This window comes from Bufo bufo, chromosome 3, assembly GCF_905171765.1.
Source record: "Bufo bufo chromosome 3, aBufBuf1.1, whole genome shotgun sequence".
NCBI lineage: Eukaryota > Metazoa > Chordata > Amphibia > Anura > Bufonidae > Bufo > Bufo bufo.
This window is the reverse complement of record NC_053391.1, coordinates 439,055,083-439,074,298: the sequence shown is the minus strand read 5'-3', so window position 1 is coordinate 439,074,298 and position 19,216 is coordinate 439,055,083. Positions and strand designations below refer to the sequence as shown.

The window sequence follows — 19,216 nt, the reverse complement described above, 5'->3', positions numbered from 1 at the left end:
GGAATTAGTGGATAAAACTTAGCAAAGTTAGATTATCATCAAATAAATGACCTTTTCTCCTCAATCTTTTTATTTCCATCATTAAATTGAAATCGCAAATAGGCGAATGAGTTACGTTGGCTGCCTCATACAGTCCCATATACTCAGAATTTCAGACCCCCAGCAATCCTACTTTCTCGCCCAATTTCCTTGGGGGACACAGAAGACCTTGGGTATAGCTCATCTCCCTAGGAGGCGTGACACTAAGTGAAGACTGTTAAGCCCCTCCTCCACAGCTATACCCTCAGCCTGGAGAGAGAGACTGCCAGTTTTTGCTTAGTGTCCAAGGAGGCAAGACACTCCCTGCTCTGCAGGGCTGCTTTCTCCTTGTTTCAATTTTAGATTTTTACTTTTTTATTTTCTTTTTGTTCCAGATCATCAGGGATAACAGAGACGCACTAGACCTCTCTGTTCTCCCGGGGTTGAGCTGCGCCAGTGCCGGTCACCCGAACTGCTGCCTCCCCCACAGAAGGCAAGGTGGACCAGGGCAGCCCAGCTCCCCTGCATCCCGCCAGCGCAAGGGTCTCAGGGTCCCCCTCCCTCTTACCGGCCACTACTTCAGGGCCAGAGGGCCCGCGCCTTGCTGCCACTGACCCTCCCTGCTCTCACCGGTCCAGGGGAAAGGTGGTTGTAGCTGCCGGCAGGGGTGAAATCATATGGAGCGCTGTTCTAGGCCAAGGGCCCGCTCCAGGGGTAAAATGGCTGCCGGGTGCAGGGTCCTGACTTCCGGACACCTGGGTGGGCACCGCGGCCTGCAAAGGAGCGCTTCAACAGCCCCGGCTGACCGTCGGAACCTTCCGGTCGGCCGGGCGCCGAAGTCTTGTGTTCCACTTCAAGACGATCCCGCTCTATCCGGGTCCCCGGCTCGCGGGGTGGGCACCCGCGGCCGGTATGTGCCGCTCCGTAGGCCCGGCTGGTACTTTAGGTACTTGCGGCCCCGGTCAGCCGGGCGCCGCTAAAAATTTAGGGCCCCGGCTCTTCCGGCCCTCGGGGTGGGCACCCGCGGCCGGTATGTGCCGCTCCGTAGGCCCGGACGCTACTTTAAATACTGTGCGGCCCCGGTTCGCCGGGCGCCGCTAAAAATTTAGGCCCCAGCTTCACGGCCTACTAGGCCGCAAAAATTCAGGCCTCTGTTGGAGGGGGCTGGAACTTCTCCAGGCGCGAATTTTTCTTCCCGCCTGGAGGTTCCCCCGCCCACAGAGGATAGGCCTGTATGGGTGGATCTGTGCCCTGTAGGTGGCATCTGCCTCAGTGAGGCTGTGTGTTTAAAAAAAAAAAAAAAAAAATATTTATTATATATATGACTTGTGGGCTGCGCAGGACGCTGCAGCCTCATCTCAGAGTGCTGCCTGTATACATGCCCCCCTTCCATAGGCGGCATGGTGTCGCGCTCCCCGGCTGCGGCGCTGCCAGGTTCTTTTTTCCCCTTCTGGGGGTTTTTTTTGCCCTCTCCGCGCTACGGCGCTGGTCAAGGTGCATGCTTTTTTCTGTAGGCAACATTCGTCACCCTCTCCAGTTATGGTGCCTGCCATGTGCAGGACCCCCTCCTGGGCGGGATACTGCCCTCCCCCTAACTGCGGGTTGGCCTTGTGCATGATCCCCCTTTCTTTGGCGGCCTACTGCAGTTTCTTCCGGATACAATGCTGGCCATGTGCACGACCCCCTTACATAGGTGGAACACGGCACTCTTACTGGATTCGCTGCTGGCCATGTGCGTGCCCCCCTTCCATAGGGCGGAACGCTACACTCTCACTGGATTTCGTTGCCGATCATGTGCATGACCCCCTTTTTTAGGCGGAATACTGCACTTTCACCGGATACGGTGCTGGCCATGTGCACGACCCCCTTCCTTAGGGCGGAACTCTGCACTCTCACTGGATTAGCTGCCGGCCATGTGCGTGCCCCCCTTCCATAGGCGGAACGCTACACTCTCACTGGATTCGTTGCCGATCATGTGCGTGACCCCCCTTTTTTAGGCGGAATACTGCATTTTCACCGGATACCGGTGCTGGCCATGTGCACGACCCCCTTCTTAGGCGGAACGCTACACTCTCACTGGATTCGCTGCCTGCCATAGGCATGACTCCCTTCTGTGGACGGCATTCGGCACTCTCACTGGATTCACTGCCAGCCATGTGCATGACCACCTTCCATAGGCGATATGATGTACTCTCATTGGATTCACTACCGGCCTTGGGCATGCCTCCTTCCCGGGTGGCGGCATACATACACTCCCTCGGTCGGTGGTTGTTCTCTCGCCTGTACATTGTTGGCCATGTGCATGACCCCTATACATGCACTCTCTCTGGATCCACCGTCGGCCACATCATGACCCCCCTTCCGTGGGCGGTGTACGCACTCTCACTGGATTCGCTGCCGGCCATGGGCATGCCTCCTTCTGGTGGCATACACACATTCTCACCGACTGCTCGCATTCTCCCTGAATGCGATGCTGGCCTTGTGCATGATTCCCCCCCCCCCCCTTCCTTTTCTGGGCGGCATACTACGCTCACCAGATACGTTGCTGGCCTTGAGCATGGCCTCTAACATGGGCGGAACGCTTGCGCTCCCCCTTGGATACGGTGCTGGCCTTGGCGTGACCACCCCTCATTCCATGGGTGGAATTTTGCACGCTCACAAGATTCAAGGCTGTCCTTGTATGTGCTGTACTGGACTTGCACATGTTCCCCTTCATTGGCGGAGTAGTTACACTCTCACAAAATTTCGGTGTTGGGTGAATTGTCGCACACTCACTTAATGCTAGGATAGCCCTATGCATGTCCCCCTTTTCCTAGGTGGACCTCCTGCGTTTCCGCTGGAGACTGTGTGGGCCATGTGCATGGCGCCTTTCTGGGCGAAGTATGGTATGCCCTACTTCTCTGACGAAGGTCCGGCCCCTTGGGCATCTCTCCCCTTTTTGGGGCAGGCCTTTGCATTCTTGCCCACTGCAGTTTGCCAGGTACATTCCTCCCTTTCGGGTGCGGTCAGTTTGCGGTTCCATCGCATTCCATATTATGTCTTGTGCATAACTCCTTTCAGTTTGCACTCCCGTAGATACTGTGGCACTCTGTGGCTGGCCCTCTTCGCGGTGTTATATTTTTGCAGTGAGCGGACGTTCTTGTTGCGTTGTTTGGGCCGTGTATGCCTTCTCGTCCTGTAGGTGGGGTTGGCCTTCTCACTGCTTACGGGGCTACTCGTACGTAGGCCTCCTTCCTCCTGCGACATTTCTTTTTCTCTTGGGATACGAGATTGCGCAAGCCTTGCACTATTCTCTAAGGAGATCATTCTGGTGCAGTGTGGTATGATTCTTTCCGGATTGGCGCCCTCGGTGCTTCAGTCTGACCTGCTACCAGGTTCGGGCGCTCTTCTTGGGGAGGTCACCCAACTTTTCTTGGGTGCTCGCTTATACAGGTCCGGGGGACCTCCACCTTGGGTTCTTCAGGGTATTCGCCTTCTGCGTGGCGGTGAACCGGGCGTCTCTGTGTAGCGGTGTTCTGCTTTTGAGCTGTCCTATGGCCTCTCTGTTGCCCACCCCCCCCCCCTTTTTTGTTGGAGGGTGTTATACCGGCCTCTGTCTCGCCTGCCTTTTCTCGCCGGCTCTGTTTGACTCCCACTCGGTACAGATCATTCCGATGTGGCGTCTGTTCCGGCCACGCTTCAGAGGCTGTTCCTTCACTGCCCTTCCCTCTGGGGAGAGCATGTTTGTTCATTTGGATGGTTATGGTGTTCCTTTTCAGTCTCCCTTGTCCACACTGGCTGTACTAGCTGTGTGCCTAGTTACCCGGGTCTACCGCTTTCTGTCCTCCCGCTGGGTGCCGATTGCGTTTTTTCCATTCTAGGCAATGTTTCGGCTTTGGATTCACCTTCTCGGTAACTTGGGAGGACTACCATTTGGTCAGGATTGTCTTTTGATCTCCACCACCGGAACTGTAGTCTGTCTTCCTGTGGTGGCTACATTGGCTTCGGCTTAGCCTGTCTTGTCCGGGCGGTTGCTGGGCAGACCCTTCGGTTCCTGTCCGTTTGTCCTTCTGCTTCCCCACTCTGGGGGGATACGGGACAACCTTGCTCGGGGGCCGACGGACCCAGTTCTACCGACTGTTTACCCGTGTACTGGTCGCGCCTGATCATTGGGTTTTCACCCGCTTGCCCAGGCGACTCTAGTGGGCCTCGCTAGTGTTCGCTTCTAGCCGAGTTTTCGTCCAGGATCTGTGGTAGGACTTAGGGCTTTACCTGGGGTTCTGTGGGAAGCTGGGCCGTTCCCCCCACTCTGCTTTCTCCATGGTTCTGTCTTTCTCCAGTCCGGCCTGGACCTGGGGCTGGGACTCTGTTGCTTGAAGTATCAAGTGTCATTCCTGTCAGGAACTTCTTCCATGGAGCGGCTCTTGGGTTCCTTTGTACTGCCCTCCGGTACCGTCCTGGGAACTACATACTGGGCTCTAGGCGCTCCAATTTTTCCTTGGAGCCGTTACAGAAGTTCTCTCTACTCCTTCTGTCCTGTACGGTTGGGTTTTCTGTAGCCATCGTGTCTCTGACGGGTGCCTGAGTGGCGGCCCTTCTTGTTCCGAGCCTTCTGTCTTCCCCCAGGACAGGATTGTTCTCCATTCCGTCTCTTCCTTCCTTCTGAAGGTGGTATTTGTCCTTCATTTCATTGAGGCAGTCGTCCCTCCCCTTCCCCCCCCCCCCCCCCCCCCGGGAACGGACACTTCACCGATTTGGACGTTGTTTGGGCCTTGCAGTTTTTACTTGGAGATCTCCGACTCTTGTCGAGTTCGGTCTCTTATGTTTCCAGGAGGTCCGAGCAAAGGGTTGACGGCCTCCAGGGTGGCTTTCTTCCGCTTTCTCAGAGTGGCTCTTGTTGTGGTTGCCGCACCAAGGGCAGGGTCCTGCTTTTGGTGTCACCATTCATTTGGCCAGGGCCGTCTGTTTTTTCCTGGGCCGGAGGCTTTAGGCTTCGGCCATCCATTTGTGCAAGGCGGTCACTGGTCTTCCTTGCACACCTTACCGAGTTCTACAGGGTGCATACGCGGGCTTCGGCGTATGCTGCCTTGGGCCGCCTGGTCTGCAGGCGGCGGGTTTTTTTGATGCCTTCGGGTGCTTCGCCTTGGTGCTGTGGTCCCTCCCCCTTTGGACTGCTTTTGAACGTCCCAAGGTCTTCTGTGTCCCCCAAGGAAATTGGGCGAGAAAACGAGATTTTTGTATAACTTACCAGTAAAATCTCTTTCTCGCTCTTTCCTTGGGGGACACAGCACCCACCCATTCTTTGTTCTTCTCTGACTGTTTCCGAGTTTGTTTTACCCTTAGGGTAGTTGGCTTGTTGGTTCCAATTTTTTGGACTTTGCCTTTTCTCACTACTTGGACACGCAACTGGCAGTCCTCTCTCTCCAGGCTGAGGGTATAGCTGTGGAGGAGGGGCTTAACAGTCTTCACTTAGTGTCACGCCTCCTAGGGAGATGAGCTATACCCAAGGTCTTCTGTGTCCCCCAAGGAAAGAGCGAGAAAGAGATTTTACTGGTAAGTTATACAAAAATCTCGTTTTTTACCTGTCTGACAGGTTATACATAGGAAAAAATCAGTTGTAAAGGGACAGCCTCTTTGAATGGCCATTTGGAAAGAGGTTTTCTTAAAGAAGCAATTTTTTTTAAGTGAAGTAAAACCCTGTTTTAACAATAGGCAGACCTACAGTAGATCTGACATCACCGCACGTATTTTCTTTCTTCAGTCCCACTGTCCCCTTCATTCATGTAAATGTGTGTGATGGTAAGCAGATACATACTCTTCTGTAAGTGTGTTTGTTTTCTGTTGAGCTGGGGTTTTTTTTGTTATTTTTTGGGAAGTGTGCTAATATCTATTAGGGTTTTGGCCATTTTTTATTTTTTGCCCATTTTGCTTCTTGTTAGCTTTCCATTTGCTTTATGCATTTGTACAAAACCTTCTGCCTGTATGTATGAGCTTTACAAATAAAAATAGTTAACCAAGATAATAGGATAGTACTGCTATTCTCATGTTATTCAAGCCTGTGAATAATTGTATGTCCGGTGTAGTGTGTTGGGACAGTCAACATGTGATGACTCTTATCTCCACCTCTTTAAGGCTACTTTCACCCCTGGCGTTTCACCGATCCGTTGGATCCATCTCAAATGCGTTTGTCAATAAAATGACTAAACGGAGACGAACGGAAGCCATTCAGACTGATCCGTACAAACGGATTCGTCTGTAATGCGGATCAGTTTGTCACGTTCGGTTATGTTTTTGCATCCGTTTAGCGGATCCGTTTTGTATTGAGTAGCGTCTCAAAGTATCCCCCCCCACTTTATGTATTCAGGGCCGACTGGTTGAAATTCCAAGTCGGTCCGGTTTCTGCTCTGATCACGGTCCACACCTTTCGGACTCTTGTAAACGACTATATGCACTAAAAGATGTATAGTGTTTGTTAGCGGGCCATATGTCCTGAAGCGCCATTGATCATGCGTATGGGAGTACATAGCATCATGATGCTGTCTATGTTGTGCTGCACAATCTAATAGTGCTGGACAATAGCCCCGCGGGCAGCCCGGCTTGTACAGCATCTTTGTAAACTATAATGCTGTGTACTCCCTTGCGCACGATCAATGCCACTATGGGACATATGGCCCACTCATGGACCGTATGTCTCGGAGGACATACAGTCGTGTGCAAGAGGTCTTAAAAGCAGTATGTCCCTTGCCTGTCCCTTGTGGTAATCACACTAGTTATGTCAGAGCATCATTGGGAAATCATTAATCAAACTGTAAAATTACAATTTAATAATGAATTCATGATGATACTGATGGACCGTGACTCCCACAAGGGCTCATATGAAAGAGCACAAGATTGAACAATGAACAAGCATTTGCTTGTTCATGTGCCAATCAGAGGGTATACGTTCAATAAAGAGCCAAAGGATAGCTCATTATTGATGGTCATGTTCATGGTTCAGCCACCTTTGGCACTAATGCTGTTTTGAAAAAAAAAACGACCAAGGGCGTTCTAATAAACGCACAGTAGTGAGCCTATGGTAGTTTTAATTTCACCGCAGCTGGAGTGCCCAAGGTTACTGTTCCCCTGTACATGACCCATTCTCTAGCATGATCTTAAACTCGTGCAACTGCTCAGGCGTCATTGAGTCCATCAAATTGATTATGCTTAGCTCACAATGGTAGTTAAAGCTGCGTTGAATCGCCGACTCCGCCCCCTTACAGCGGCGAATCAAGTCAGCACTAAATACCTTCTGATGTTCGGCAAAACTTTCCAGAGCGTCGGAAACTACCTCTGCAAGGTCCACATAATCATTTCGAGTTGTCCTACCGGATCTCTGCCTGCTCACAAGGGCTCTCAAATTTGTTCGGAAACCTAAGAGCCTCTGTTGAGCGGAGGGATCCGGTAGGGGACCCGGTTTGTCCTGAGCCGATGCATGAGGGACAGGAGGGCTGGCAGTGGCGATCCGTTCCGGTTCCGCCTCAGGAGGTTGTTCAGGCTCCCGAGTGCTGCTGGTAGTTCTGTAGGAAAAAACAAAGGAAAGTAAAGAATTGTCCTTTAAATACAGCTTCCATGTTCTATGCTATGGCTACCTTATACCATAGGGGGCCGGCCAAAACAGGGAAGCCAAACGCTCCGCTGTCTCAGACAGCCCCTTACATTAAGACGGAGAGAACAGTTATCCCTCTGACTGTAGGGGGCTGGCTAAAACAGGGGAGCCAAACGCTCCGCTGTCTCAGACAGCCCCTTAAAATAAATGCTTTTTACAGTCCTTAAAAAAAAAATTACCTTCTTGGTGCCATTGTACATCGTAGGAACCCCAGGGCCGCCGGATACATGTATGTAGGCCCTGAGGTTGCTCCGGAGCCACTCGGGGCCTTAACTTCCTTGTTATAGTCCCTCCTAAAGCGGTCCCGGATAGATTGCCACCGCGTGGTAACCTGTTTGACTGTTGAAAAAAACTATAATTTGCATGATGTAAGGTTAACAACAATATTGCTGTACTTACCACGTTTCTTTTGAGCCGCCGCATTTAGATCCCCTCAGGTCTCAAAAAGATCTAAACATATGTCCCTCCAGAGCTGCTGGGTGCAATGATGATCAGCGTGGTGGCGGTCTGAGTGGTCCCATAAAGTTGGACGCGCCTCCACCAGTTGGATGAGGACCTCGTTATCAACGTGCGGGACAACGAACTCCTCATCTTCTCTGGTGGAGCCTCTGGAACCCTGAAAGAAAAAGAAATACCAAACTAACTGAAAATCCGAAAACAAAATGCAAATTACACGTCTACGACCGCCACGGACACTCCCACGAACTCTGGAGGCAACTGGGGGGATCCTGGCTGGCGGCTCTAGGTGCAGGTTGCTGAAACAAAAAATTGTTTAACCATAATTTATTTAAATAAATATATATAACACACATTTTTTTTTAAAACGTACTTTATAGAAGATAAATTGGTGCTTGCCCACCACAGAACTTTCTCTTTAATTTAATTTTTAGAAGAAGCTAATGAAAAAATAAACAAAAAATGTATCCCACCAGTGCCAGCAGCAGCCCCCCACCATTGCCAGCAGCTCCCCCAGTGCCAGCTCCCCCCCCCCCCCCCCCCCCAGTAATAGATAGATAGAACAGGATAAAGACAGAAAACAGACAAACTTCCAATACTTACCAGTGTTCACCAAGTCGCTCCTCCAAGATGGCCGACGATGCTGGGAGGGAAAGAAAATTACTGGGCATGCGCAGAGACCTGAACGTTTTGAAACGGATACGTCTCAAAGCGGAGCTAGTACAAACAGATCCGTCCTCGTTGACTTCAATTGTGTTTCCGGACGGATCCGTTTGGCTCCGCATCGTCAGGCGGACACCACATCCAAAGCGGAACAGTGACTGAACGCGGCCAAACTGATGCCTTCTGAGCGGATCCTTATCCATTCAGAATGCATTGAGGCTGAACTGATCCGGTTTGGGCCACTTATGAGAGCCCTTAAGCGGATCTCACAAGCAGACCCAGAAACGCCAGTGTGAAAGTAGCCTAAATTGGCAGAGAAAATCATTTTGACTTTTTAATCAGATTTTTCTGCACATTCATCAGTCTCCAGTCCATTTTTTTTTTTGCCAGCTTACATTATTTTCTAATACTATGTGACATTTGGACAACACTCCTCTTAATTATACTGGAACATCGCAGCAGGAAGGTAGTTTCCTTTATACTTTTAAATGTTCTGCCTTCTCTTCCCCATCTCACATTTTATGTGTGAGTATTTTTTATTTTATTTTTTTTACTTTTTTGACTCTCTTTATTTTTCCTTGCAGACCCAGTCCGCTAGTAACACTCTTCAGAAACACAAATCTTCCTCCTCATTTACACCTTTTATCGATCCTCGATTACTCCAGATTTCTCCGTCCAGTGGAACAAACTGTACATCAGTGGGTAGGTACCCTCATGGAAGTAGCACAGGTGATATTAGCACTTCCTGAGTCTTAATTTTACACAATTGAACGATTTAAGTGCGTTCAGTTTCTGATTTGACTGTAGTATTTGAACCTCAAATTCTTCCTACTGGACTTAGTGAAGTCTATAGTAGCCTAGTTCTTAAGACCACAATTCTCTATAAAATATATACTTTTGCAATGCTCTCATTTAGTGAGAATATGTTTCTTGTGCTCCGGGCTAACAGCATCCATGCTTCTAACAACTTTATGATGCACATGAACTACCAAACCCTAGATAGGAGAGAGGTATACACCCTAGCATAGCAAGCCTGCTGAAAACTAACTTATGTCAACTCAGCATAGACTGGCAATGTATTGAAAGAAACTTGTTGCTGTGACTCGTTGCGTGCCCATCATCGAAGGAGCTTTTAAGTTTACATATTCTGTAATCTTTAATTTTCCGACTTCTGGGCGGTCATTGGTCAGTGACCAAATGCTTATTTCATCTGTGGTGTTGTTGACAATGGAATGATAAAACTGAATCTAACCTTCATTTCTACATCCCGTGCATTGGTGGCCACATTTTCAATAAAGGTTTGATACATCACTGCATGCAGAATTTAGTCTCCCTTTGTTAATTTTTTATGTATTTGTTTTTTTAACCTGAAACATATAGATAGGATTCCAGCATGCTACATTTGTGGGTCATATCTATCTGTGTCCTACAGGCGTTTAGTCACAGATTATATACCCACCCTGTTAACCAACTGTCAGAACTCCCCTAATGTAAGCCTTCTGGATTGTCTGTGGTAACAGTGTGAATATACACAGACCTTGTGTTTTCCCCTCACCTTGTAGTGCTGTCTGCCTCTCCACCCTGCTTGCTGTGTGCAGTGTTACAAGAAGTGAAATGATGAGGTTTTTTATCATTGAACATGTGGTTGCTTATATCTTTCAGGTACATACATGCGCCACACTGGAAGCTAACCTTAAAAATACTAATTTTATTTTAGTGGGATTTTCAGTGAAGCGCTGAGGCCAGATGCTATGAGGCAGGATCCCACAAGGAAAGGGTCAGTTGTTAATGTTAATCCCACAAACACAAGGCCACAGAGTGATACACCTGAGATTCGCAAATACAAGAAGAGATTTAATTCTGAAATACTATGCGCTGCACTATGGGGTGAGTTACCATGTTAAAGAAATTTCATTTTAAAAGGTCCTGTAGCTAGGTAGTCAATAATCTGACTCTAAAGTTCTCTTTTTTTATTTATTTGCTTATACATACAGTACGGAAAGTTTATGTAACTTATTTTATGATCCTGCTGAACCTTCTGCGTATCTTAACCAGGATGGCTGTTCATGAATATTCATTAACAGTACTCTGCCTTTGCAGTCATCATAGAACCTATATCTAGCAGAATTAGACTACATATTAATGCTGATGCCTCTAAACATGATGACATGTCACCCAACCAGAAACTAGATTTTTCTCTGTTACACAGGCGCTTGCACCTCTTAATCCACTAACGCTGCGGTATCGCTGCTGCTGCTATTCACAAGTGACACGTATATTTTGTACTATGGTATGCGCGATGCACTCCCTGTCCACCTTACACGATCTGTCAGTGCCCTGAAAACACAATATACAATAGCTATACAAACTCCAGATTGGTAATTACCTGTTTCTGGGTTCTTGTTTATTCGACTGTATGTTCGTGCTTTTTCATGCTCTCACATCAACATGAAGCGGGTTTCAGGAGGCTAGACCCTATTACTTTCACTGAGCTTGCCCCGGCCGGCGGCACAGCTCTAATTCAAAAGTTTGCTCGCTCGTGCTCACACGGAGCGCTGTGTGACTGTCATATTTGAGCTACGGATAGTTAGGACCAAGTTACTCCAACGCGTTTCGAAATAAAACGTTTATTCATCATCAGGGATACCAATTCAGTCTCCTAATGCTGACTTATATACAGGTGAACCTCAAAAATTTGACTATTGCTGCAAAAGTCCATTTATTTCAGTAATGCAAATTAAAGGAATTGCATTATTGCAGCCTTAAAATTAGGTTTTGTGAAAAGGCTCAATATTCTGGCTCAAAGGGTCACACTTAGTCAAGCTACTTAATCCATATCCCTGAGCAAGTGTACCTCAAATTGTGACTTTGGGGTTTCATAAGCTGTAAGCCATAATCATCCAAATTATATAAATAACGGCTTACATATCTCGCTTTGCATGTAATGAGTCTATCTCATATGTTTCACCTTTAAAGTTGCATTACTGAAATAAATGAACTTTGCACGATATTCAAATTTTTCGAATTTCACCTGTAGGTCCATTTCTCCTCCATTTAACCCCCTCATATCTTCTGCTCTCTAGCATTCATTCATTCAAAGGCGAACAGTTCGATTTCTGAGTTCAATCCTGATGGTACAATGTGTTCAGATAAAAAATCCAGCGGGTCTCTGCTCGGGACATTTTTTTTATTAAGTCCCCCCTCTCTTTTGTTTTATTAACTATCTCTATTCCACTAAATGTGGTACCATTACTTATTTCCCCCATGTTTCTCTTTGTAATGTCTTGAGAGGGGATGACCTTCGTATTTTCTCCAGGTGTTATAGATATGTTCCCCTATTCTCTTACTTAGTGTTTTTTTTGTACGTCCTATATATACTTTTTTGCATGGGCATGTTATTGCATATCCCCTTCATGTTGATGTGAGAGCAAGAAAAAGCACGAACATATAGTCGAATAAACAAGAACCCAGAAACTAGTAATTACCAATCTGGAGTTGTATAGCAATTGTATATTGTGTTTTCAGGGCACTAAGATAGTGAAGGTGGACAGGAAGTGCATTGCGCAGTACCATAGTACAAAATATACAGAAACTAGATTTAACTACTTGGTTAATACATATCAGCCAGATATATACACATCATCCAGATATATAGCATAAATATAGAAGTGTTCATTTATTAACATATAAAGCAGGGCCTAGTCTTGCGATGGTCCCAAAGTAACTTTTTAGTTTAGAGTAATAGCTGAAAATTCCCTTTTTTCTTTAAGAGCACACAAGAAAACCATACATTTTTTGTTTTGTGAGTTGCTATGTTAGCGACTGAAAAGTTCTATGCTTTTGATCACCAAGAGCAGCTTTTGTCAGCATGTTCAACCTTTTAAACCAGTCATACTGCCTGTTAGGGTTGATCATGCTGATTAAAACAATACTTTTCTTTTTGTCTGTCAGCTGCCGAGTTTTTTATTTATATGCTAATGAGAGAGTTTGAGCACCAGAGGGCTGGCCAGAGTCCTTGGAGCACTGTTTTTGTAATAGCCCTGTGCTCTGTACGCTCGCCCCTCCCTGCTTTTGTAACGCCCCTCTGCTGCACACAAAGGGAAGGGGGTGGGGAGCTAGTGTGCAGAGCACAGGGCGTTACAATAGCAGTGCTCTGAGGGCTCAGTCCAACCCCTTGGTGCTTAAACATGCTCATTTGCATTTAGATAAAAATGCAGATATCTCTGCGGCTGTTCAGCATACAGACAAAAGAAAGCTTTTTAATCAGAATGATCAACCCCACCAGGCAATATGACTTGTTTAATAGGGTTGATCATGCTGACAGAGGTTCTTTAACTTGTAAATAATATAACTTTTTTGTCACCGTTGTATAAGAAACGGGTGACATTAAAAATAAAACCAATTGTTAAGGAGAATTCTTCATTGTTGTAGCCATGTAGCTGATATTTCAGTCTTCTGGAAATCTGTTCCCTCACTGTTCCACTCACTCATACAGACAAAACACTTACAATTTCTAATGGTTCTCTCTTATTTTCTCACAGGTGTGAATTTGTTGGTCGGCACAGAAAGTGGATTAATGCTGTTAGACAGAAGTGGTCAGGGAAAAGTCTACCCTCTCATCAACAGAAGGCGATTTCAGCAAATGGATGTCCTTGAGGGTTTAAATGTGCTGGTTACAATATCAGGTAAAGTTGCATCTATAAACCCTTTATAACAGTCATCCTTATGTATAGACACATTTAGTCAGTCCTAGTAGCATACATATTTGTAAAGAGGGTAGTGGGTTTGTTTGGTTATATTTATAATTTGCTATACAGATACAGCAGGCTGTATTATGAGCTGCATGTTGTACTACAGTGTTAACAAACGAGCATTCATACAAGCTTACCTGGCACAAAAAAACATTTAACAAATTCTGCATCTTTACATCAAATATGGTTAAAATTCCTCTGAGATCAAGATTTGTAACCCTTGTTACATGTACCCCAGAGGTGTGCAGTTCATGCCTCTAAGGGGTGTTTCACATGAGTGAGTCCATTGCGGGAATCGCGCTCCGTGTGCCAGCGTGATCCTCGGGCTACGTGTGCCAGTGTGATCCTGTTTGGACTTGCAGGAAATTCATGGCATTATCGTGATTTATAATGCTGTGTGCCTCTGCTTGATCTTACTGATACAGAATCATAGTGACATAAAGCTGTCAGTATGATTCTGTATCAGTAAGGTTAAGCAGAGTCACATAGCATTATAAATCAGTATAATGTCTTGCACTCCTGCAAGTCCAGAATGGAGGATCACGCTCACACACGGATCACGATTCCCGCAATGGACTCGCTTCTGTGAAACAGCCTTAAAGAGTACTTGTAGTGGCCTCATGCTGTGCAGCACAATGTATGATCATATGTTAATTTACTCAATATGTGATCCGAAAATAGGCTCCAAGCGTGAGTCTACATAACGTGAGTCTCCAAACTTGAGAGCGACATAAAATGCAGAATTAAAGGAGTTATCCAGAAATTAATATTGATGACCTATCCTCAGGATAGGTCATCAATATCTGATTGGCGGGGGTCAGACACCCAGGACCCACACAACGATCAGCTGTTCAAAGAAGCTGAGCACTCCATGAGCTCTGAGGCCTCTTCCAAGGCCATGTGACTTCACCTTAGGCCTCTTTCACACTTGCGTTGTCCGGATTCGGCGTGTACTCCACTTGCCGGAATTACACGCCGGATCCGGAAAAACGCAAGTTTACTGAAAGCATTTGAAGACGGATCTGTCTTCAAAATGCTTTCAGTGTTACTATGGCAGCCAGAACGCTATTAAAGTCCTGGTTGCCATAGTAGGAGCGGGGAGCCGGGGAGCAGTATACTTACAGTCCGCGCGGCTCGCGGGGCGCTCCAGAATGACGTCAGAGCGCCCCATGCGCATGGATGACGTGCCATGCGATCACGTGATCCATGCGCTTGGGGCGCCCTGACGTCACTCTGGAGCGCCCCGGGAGCCGCACGGACGGTAAGTATGCTGCTCCCCGCTCCCCGCTACACTTTACCATGGCTGCCAGGACTTTAGCGTCCCGGCACAGCCATGGTAACCATTCAGAAAAAGCTAAACGTCGGATCCGGCAATGCGCCGAAACGACGTTTAGCTTAAGGCCGGATCCGGATCAATGCCTTTCAATGGACATTAATTCCGGATCCGGCCTTGCGGCAAGTCTTCAGGATTTTTGGCCGGAGCAAAAAGCGCAGCATGCTGCGGTATTTTCTCCGGCCAAAAAACGTTCCGTTCCGGAACTGAAGACATCCTGATGCATCCTGAACGGATTTCACTCCATTCAGAATGCATTAGGATAAAACTGATCAGGATTCTTCCGGCATAGAGCCCCGACGACGGAACTCTATGCCGGAAGAAAAGAACGCAGGTGTGAAAGAGCCCTTAGATGGGTCACGTGGCCTATTGACTTGAATAGGGCTGAGCTGCAAAACCAAGCACAGTGGCTTTTCGATGTACGGTGCTGTCCTTGTAAGCTGTCTGGAGCCTGCATCGTTCACCAGAGCTTCCAGAAACAGCTGATCAGCAGTGATGCTGGGACTGAGACCCCTGCGGATAGGTCATCAGTATTATTTCTCGAATAACCCCTTTAATGAATGGAGCTATGGCAATACCCCATGATCAAGCATTCACAAAAATAAGTTCTAATGTCTAGATTGATTTTGCAGTAATTGCTTCATTAGCATGAGCAGCCATAGCACATTGTGCATTTGTTCTTTACAGGAAAGAAGAACAAGTTAAGAGTGTATTACTTGTCTTGGCTGAGAAACAAAATTCTCCGCAATGACCCAGAGGTTGAGAAGAAACAGGGGTGGACAACTGTCGGTGATTTGGAAGGTTGTGTGCACTATAAAGTTGGTAGGTATATTGACCTGTAGTCATTTCTATTTCAGTTTATATCATACGTGAACATTCAGAATTAATTCCATAGGTTGAAAAAAAGACACTGGTCAATCAAGTTCAACCTTTCTCAAGGTTCCTAAAGACCTTTTCTCTGATAGAGCTCCATAACATAAAACGAACAGTAATGAATCTCTTCCCTGTCTGACGATAGAGAGCATGACACATACTAAATAATATTCCTTAAAAATGTCCTACATTTTTGCTGCAACTCCTTCACATAACTACTTGAGCTGCTGCTTCTAACCTAGATCCAACAGCAGACTGGTCCTGGCTTTGTCATCTCTTTGCTCCCATAATGAGGCTTAGAGATATTTAAAAAGCTTCTGTACCTTTGGTGGTACTAGTACTGCCTTTGGTTTTAGCAGATATTTTTACAGTGGTGATTAGTGTAATGTAGTGCGTGTGTATGTGTATTCACACACACTAGCCATAAAAATGCTATATGTATTTTTGATATTTTGGGGGTCATTTATCAAACTGGTGTAAAGTAGAACTGGCTTAGTTGCCCATAGCAACTAGACTCCTCCTTTCATTTTCCAAAGGAGCTGTCCAAAATGAAAGGTGGAATCTGGTTGCTATGAGCAACTAAGCCAGTTCTACTTTCCACCAGTTTGATAAATGAGTCCCTTTATTTTTTACTGGCCTGCACAGAAATAGTAGAGGAGTAAATATATTGAGTACTCTTTTCAGAAAAATGTAATAATACTTGTAATGGCCATCTTGCTTCTAGTTTAATGTTTTATTTTTCATTTTACTTTAGTAAAATATGAGCGCATCAAGTTTTTGGTAATTGCTTTAAAAAGTTCAGTGGAAGTTTATGCCTGGGCACCAAAGCCATATCACAAATTCATGGCCTTTAAGGTACGTTGGCTCTAATTTTCTCAAATGTATGTTATGCATTTTTTCAGTGGTTATCAGACCTTTTTACATTTTATTTGTAAAGAAAAACATACAATAAACTGGTTTAAATGTACAAATGTGATGTAAAGTTGTTGTTTTTTTTTCTTCCATTCTTTACTTGCAGTCATTTGGAGACTTGGTACATAGGCCACTGTTAGTGGACCTGACTGTTGAAGAAGGACAACGGCTAAAGGTGATTTATGGTTCCTGTGCAGGCTTTCATGCTGTTGATGTGGACTCAGGAGCAGTCTATGACATTTATCTACCAACACATGTAAGTATTGTGGATATTAGAACATTTTTGGCTCTGGGAGACTTCCCACCAGATGCATTTATGGCATATCCATAGAACAGTTTAGTTGATGGGAATTCCGTATATAGCTAAACTTCCATCTATTCGAAATGTATTCCATATCTTGTAAACATGCCATAGATGTATAAGATTGAAAAGCCCATTTTAACCCCATAAGTATCCGCGCCGTACGTGTACGGTGCTGGTGGATGTGACTTAAAGGCCAGCCCTGTACATGTACGGCGGGCTGATCAGGCAGGTGCAGGAGCACACATTAACCCTCACACTGCCACAGTCAGCGCTGACCACGACACGTGCAGGGTGGCCATCGGGTCCCTGTGCTGCTGTGACGGGGACCCAATGGCAGGGAAGGCAGCCCAGTGCCTTCCTAAGGCATCGTGGCTGCCTTCCGTGACAGCCTGTGAGATCCAGCTTCCCCTGGATCTCACAGGAAGCAGGCTGTAAGTGTATTACAGTGTGTAATACACTTACAGCCAATGCATTACAATACAGAAGTATTGTGATGCATTGTAAAGGGTATCAGACCCCCAAAAGTTGAAGCCCCAAAGTGGGACAATAAATTAAGTGGAAAAAAGTTAGAAAAATAGTTTTGCAAAAAAATTAAAAAGCGTCCTTTTCCCAAAATAAACTAAAAAAAAAATTATGAAAAATAGGGAAAAAAATAAAAGTAGACATATTAAGTATCACCCTATCCGTATCGACCAGCTCTATAAAAATATCACATGACCTAACCCCTCAGGTAAACAGACAAAAAAATAAAATAAAAAAAAATGCTAAAAAAAATTAATTTTGTCACCTTACATCACTAAAAGTGCAACACCAAGCGATAAAAAAGGTGCAAAAATAGTACCAATCTAACCGTCACCTAATCCTGCAAAAAAATTAGCTACTACCTAAGACAATCCTCCAATATTGATGAGCCACAATTAATATAATGTGTGCGACAAAATACCTGACAACACCAAACAATCAAACACACACATATAGTATAAATTCATAATTTATTAATGCAGTTTAATACAAAAAAACAATAACAGACATGATTAAAAATTAGAAGCAATACCTGAGATGCCATGATAAAGGCATCCACCCCCAGGTTAAAATTCACCCGGTCACATATGAACAGTAACACATACGGGTATAAATCATAATACAGTCTCCAAAGATCAATAATAACCAGCACTCACATATATAACCCTAGTCCTGCCCATGGCATTGCAAAATGTATTAGAGAGGCAACCTAAAGTATAAAAGGTGAAATGGCATTCCTTTCCTTCTGCGCACTTCTGTGTGCCCGTACAGCAGTTTTACGACCACATATGGGGTGTTTCTGTAAACTACAGAATCAGGGAAATAAATATTGAGTTTTGTTTGGCTGTTAACACTTGCTTTGTCACTGGAGTTACTGGAAAAAAATTGATTAAAATGGAAAATCTGCTAAAAAAGTGAAATTCTGAAATTGCATCTACATTTTACTTTATTTCTTGTGGAACACCTAAAGGGTTAACAAGGTTTGTAAAATCAGTGTTGAATACCTTGAGGGGTGTAATTTCTAAAATGGGGCCAGTTATGGGTGGTTTCGATTATGTAAGCCTCACAGTGATTTCAGACCTGAACTGGTCCTTTAAAAAGTGGGTTTTGGAAATTTTCTGAGAAATTTCAAGATTTGCTTCTAAACTTCCAAGCCTTCTAACATCCCAAAAAAAGAAAATCTAATTTACAAAATGATCCAAACATGAAGTAGACATATGGAAAATGTAAAGTAATAACTATTTTAGGAGGTATCACTATCTGTTTTAAAAGCCGAGAAATGTACATTTTGAAAATTGCTAATTTTTCCACATTTTTGGTAAATTTGGTATTTTTTTATAAATAAAAATGAAATATTTTGACTCAAATTTACTACTGTCATGAAGTACAATATGTGACGAGAAAACATTCTCAGAATGGCTTGGATAAGTAAAAGCATTTTAACGTTATCACCACATAAAGTGACACATGTCAAATTTGCAAAAAAATGGCCTGGTCCTTAAAGAGGACCTTTCATCAGCATCAAGTATGTAAACTGAATATACATACATGGAGAGCGGCGCCCAGGGATCCCCCTGCACTTACTATTATCCCCGGGCGCCGCTCCGCTCTCCGGTTATAGGCTCCGGTAAAGTCATAGTTAGGCTCCACCCATTTGAGCCTGCCGGCGTCTCCTTCTCCTATGCTGTAGCGCTGGCCAATCGCAGCGCTCAGCTCTTATCCATGCTATGAGCTGAGCGCTGCGATTGGCCAGCGCTACA

General features: G+C 45.6%; 1 protein-coding gene across 1 annotated transcript in view; it reads left to right on the top strand.

The window, feature by feature from the left end:
• MAP4K4 (mitogen-activated protein kinase kinase kinase kinase 4) overlaps nt 1–19,216 on the top strand; it is a 158,851-nt gene that overhangs the window by 134,720 nt on the left and 4,915 nt on the right. The window contains 8 exon segments of the mRNA XM_040425023.1: nt 9,346–9,463; nt 10,424–10,437; nt 10,439–10,484; nt 10,487–10,648; nt 13,303–13,446; nt 15,533–15,667; nt 16,473–16,573; nt 16,737–16,886. Of these exon segments, the coding sequence (XP_040280957.1) occupies nt 9,346–9,463; nt 10,424–10,437; nt 10,439–10,484; nt 10,487–10,648; nt 13,303–13,446; nt 15,533–15,667; nt 16,473–16,573; nt 16,737–16,886 (870 nt within the window).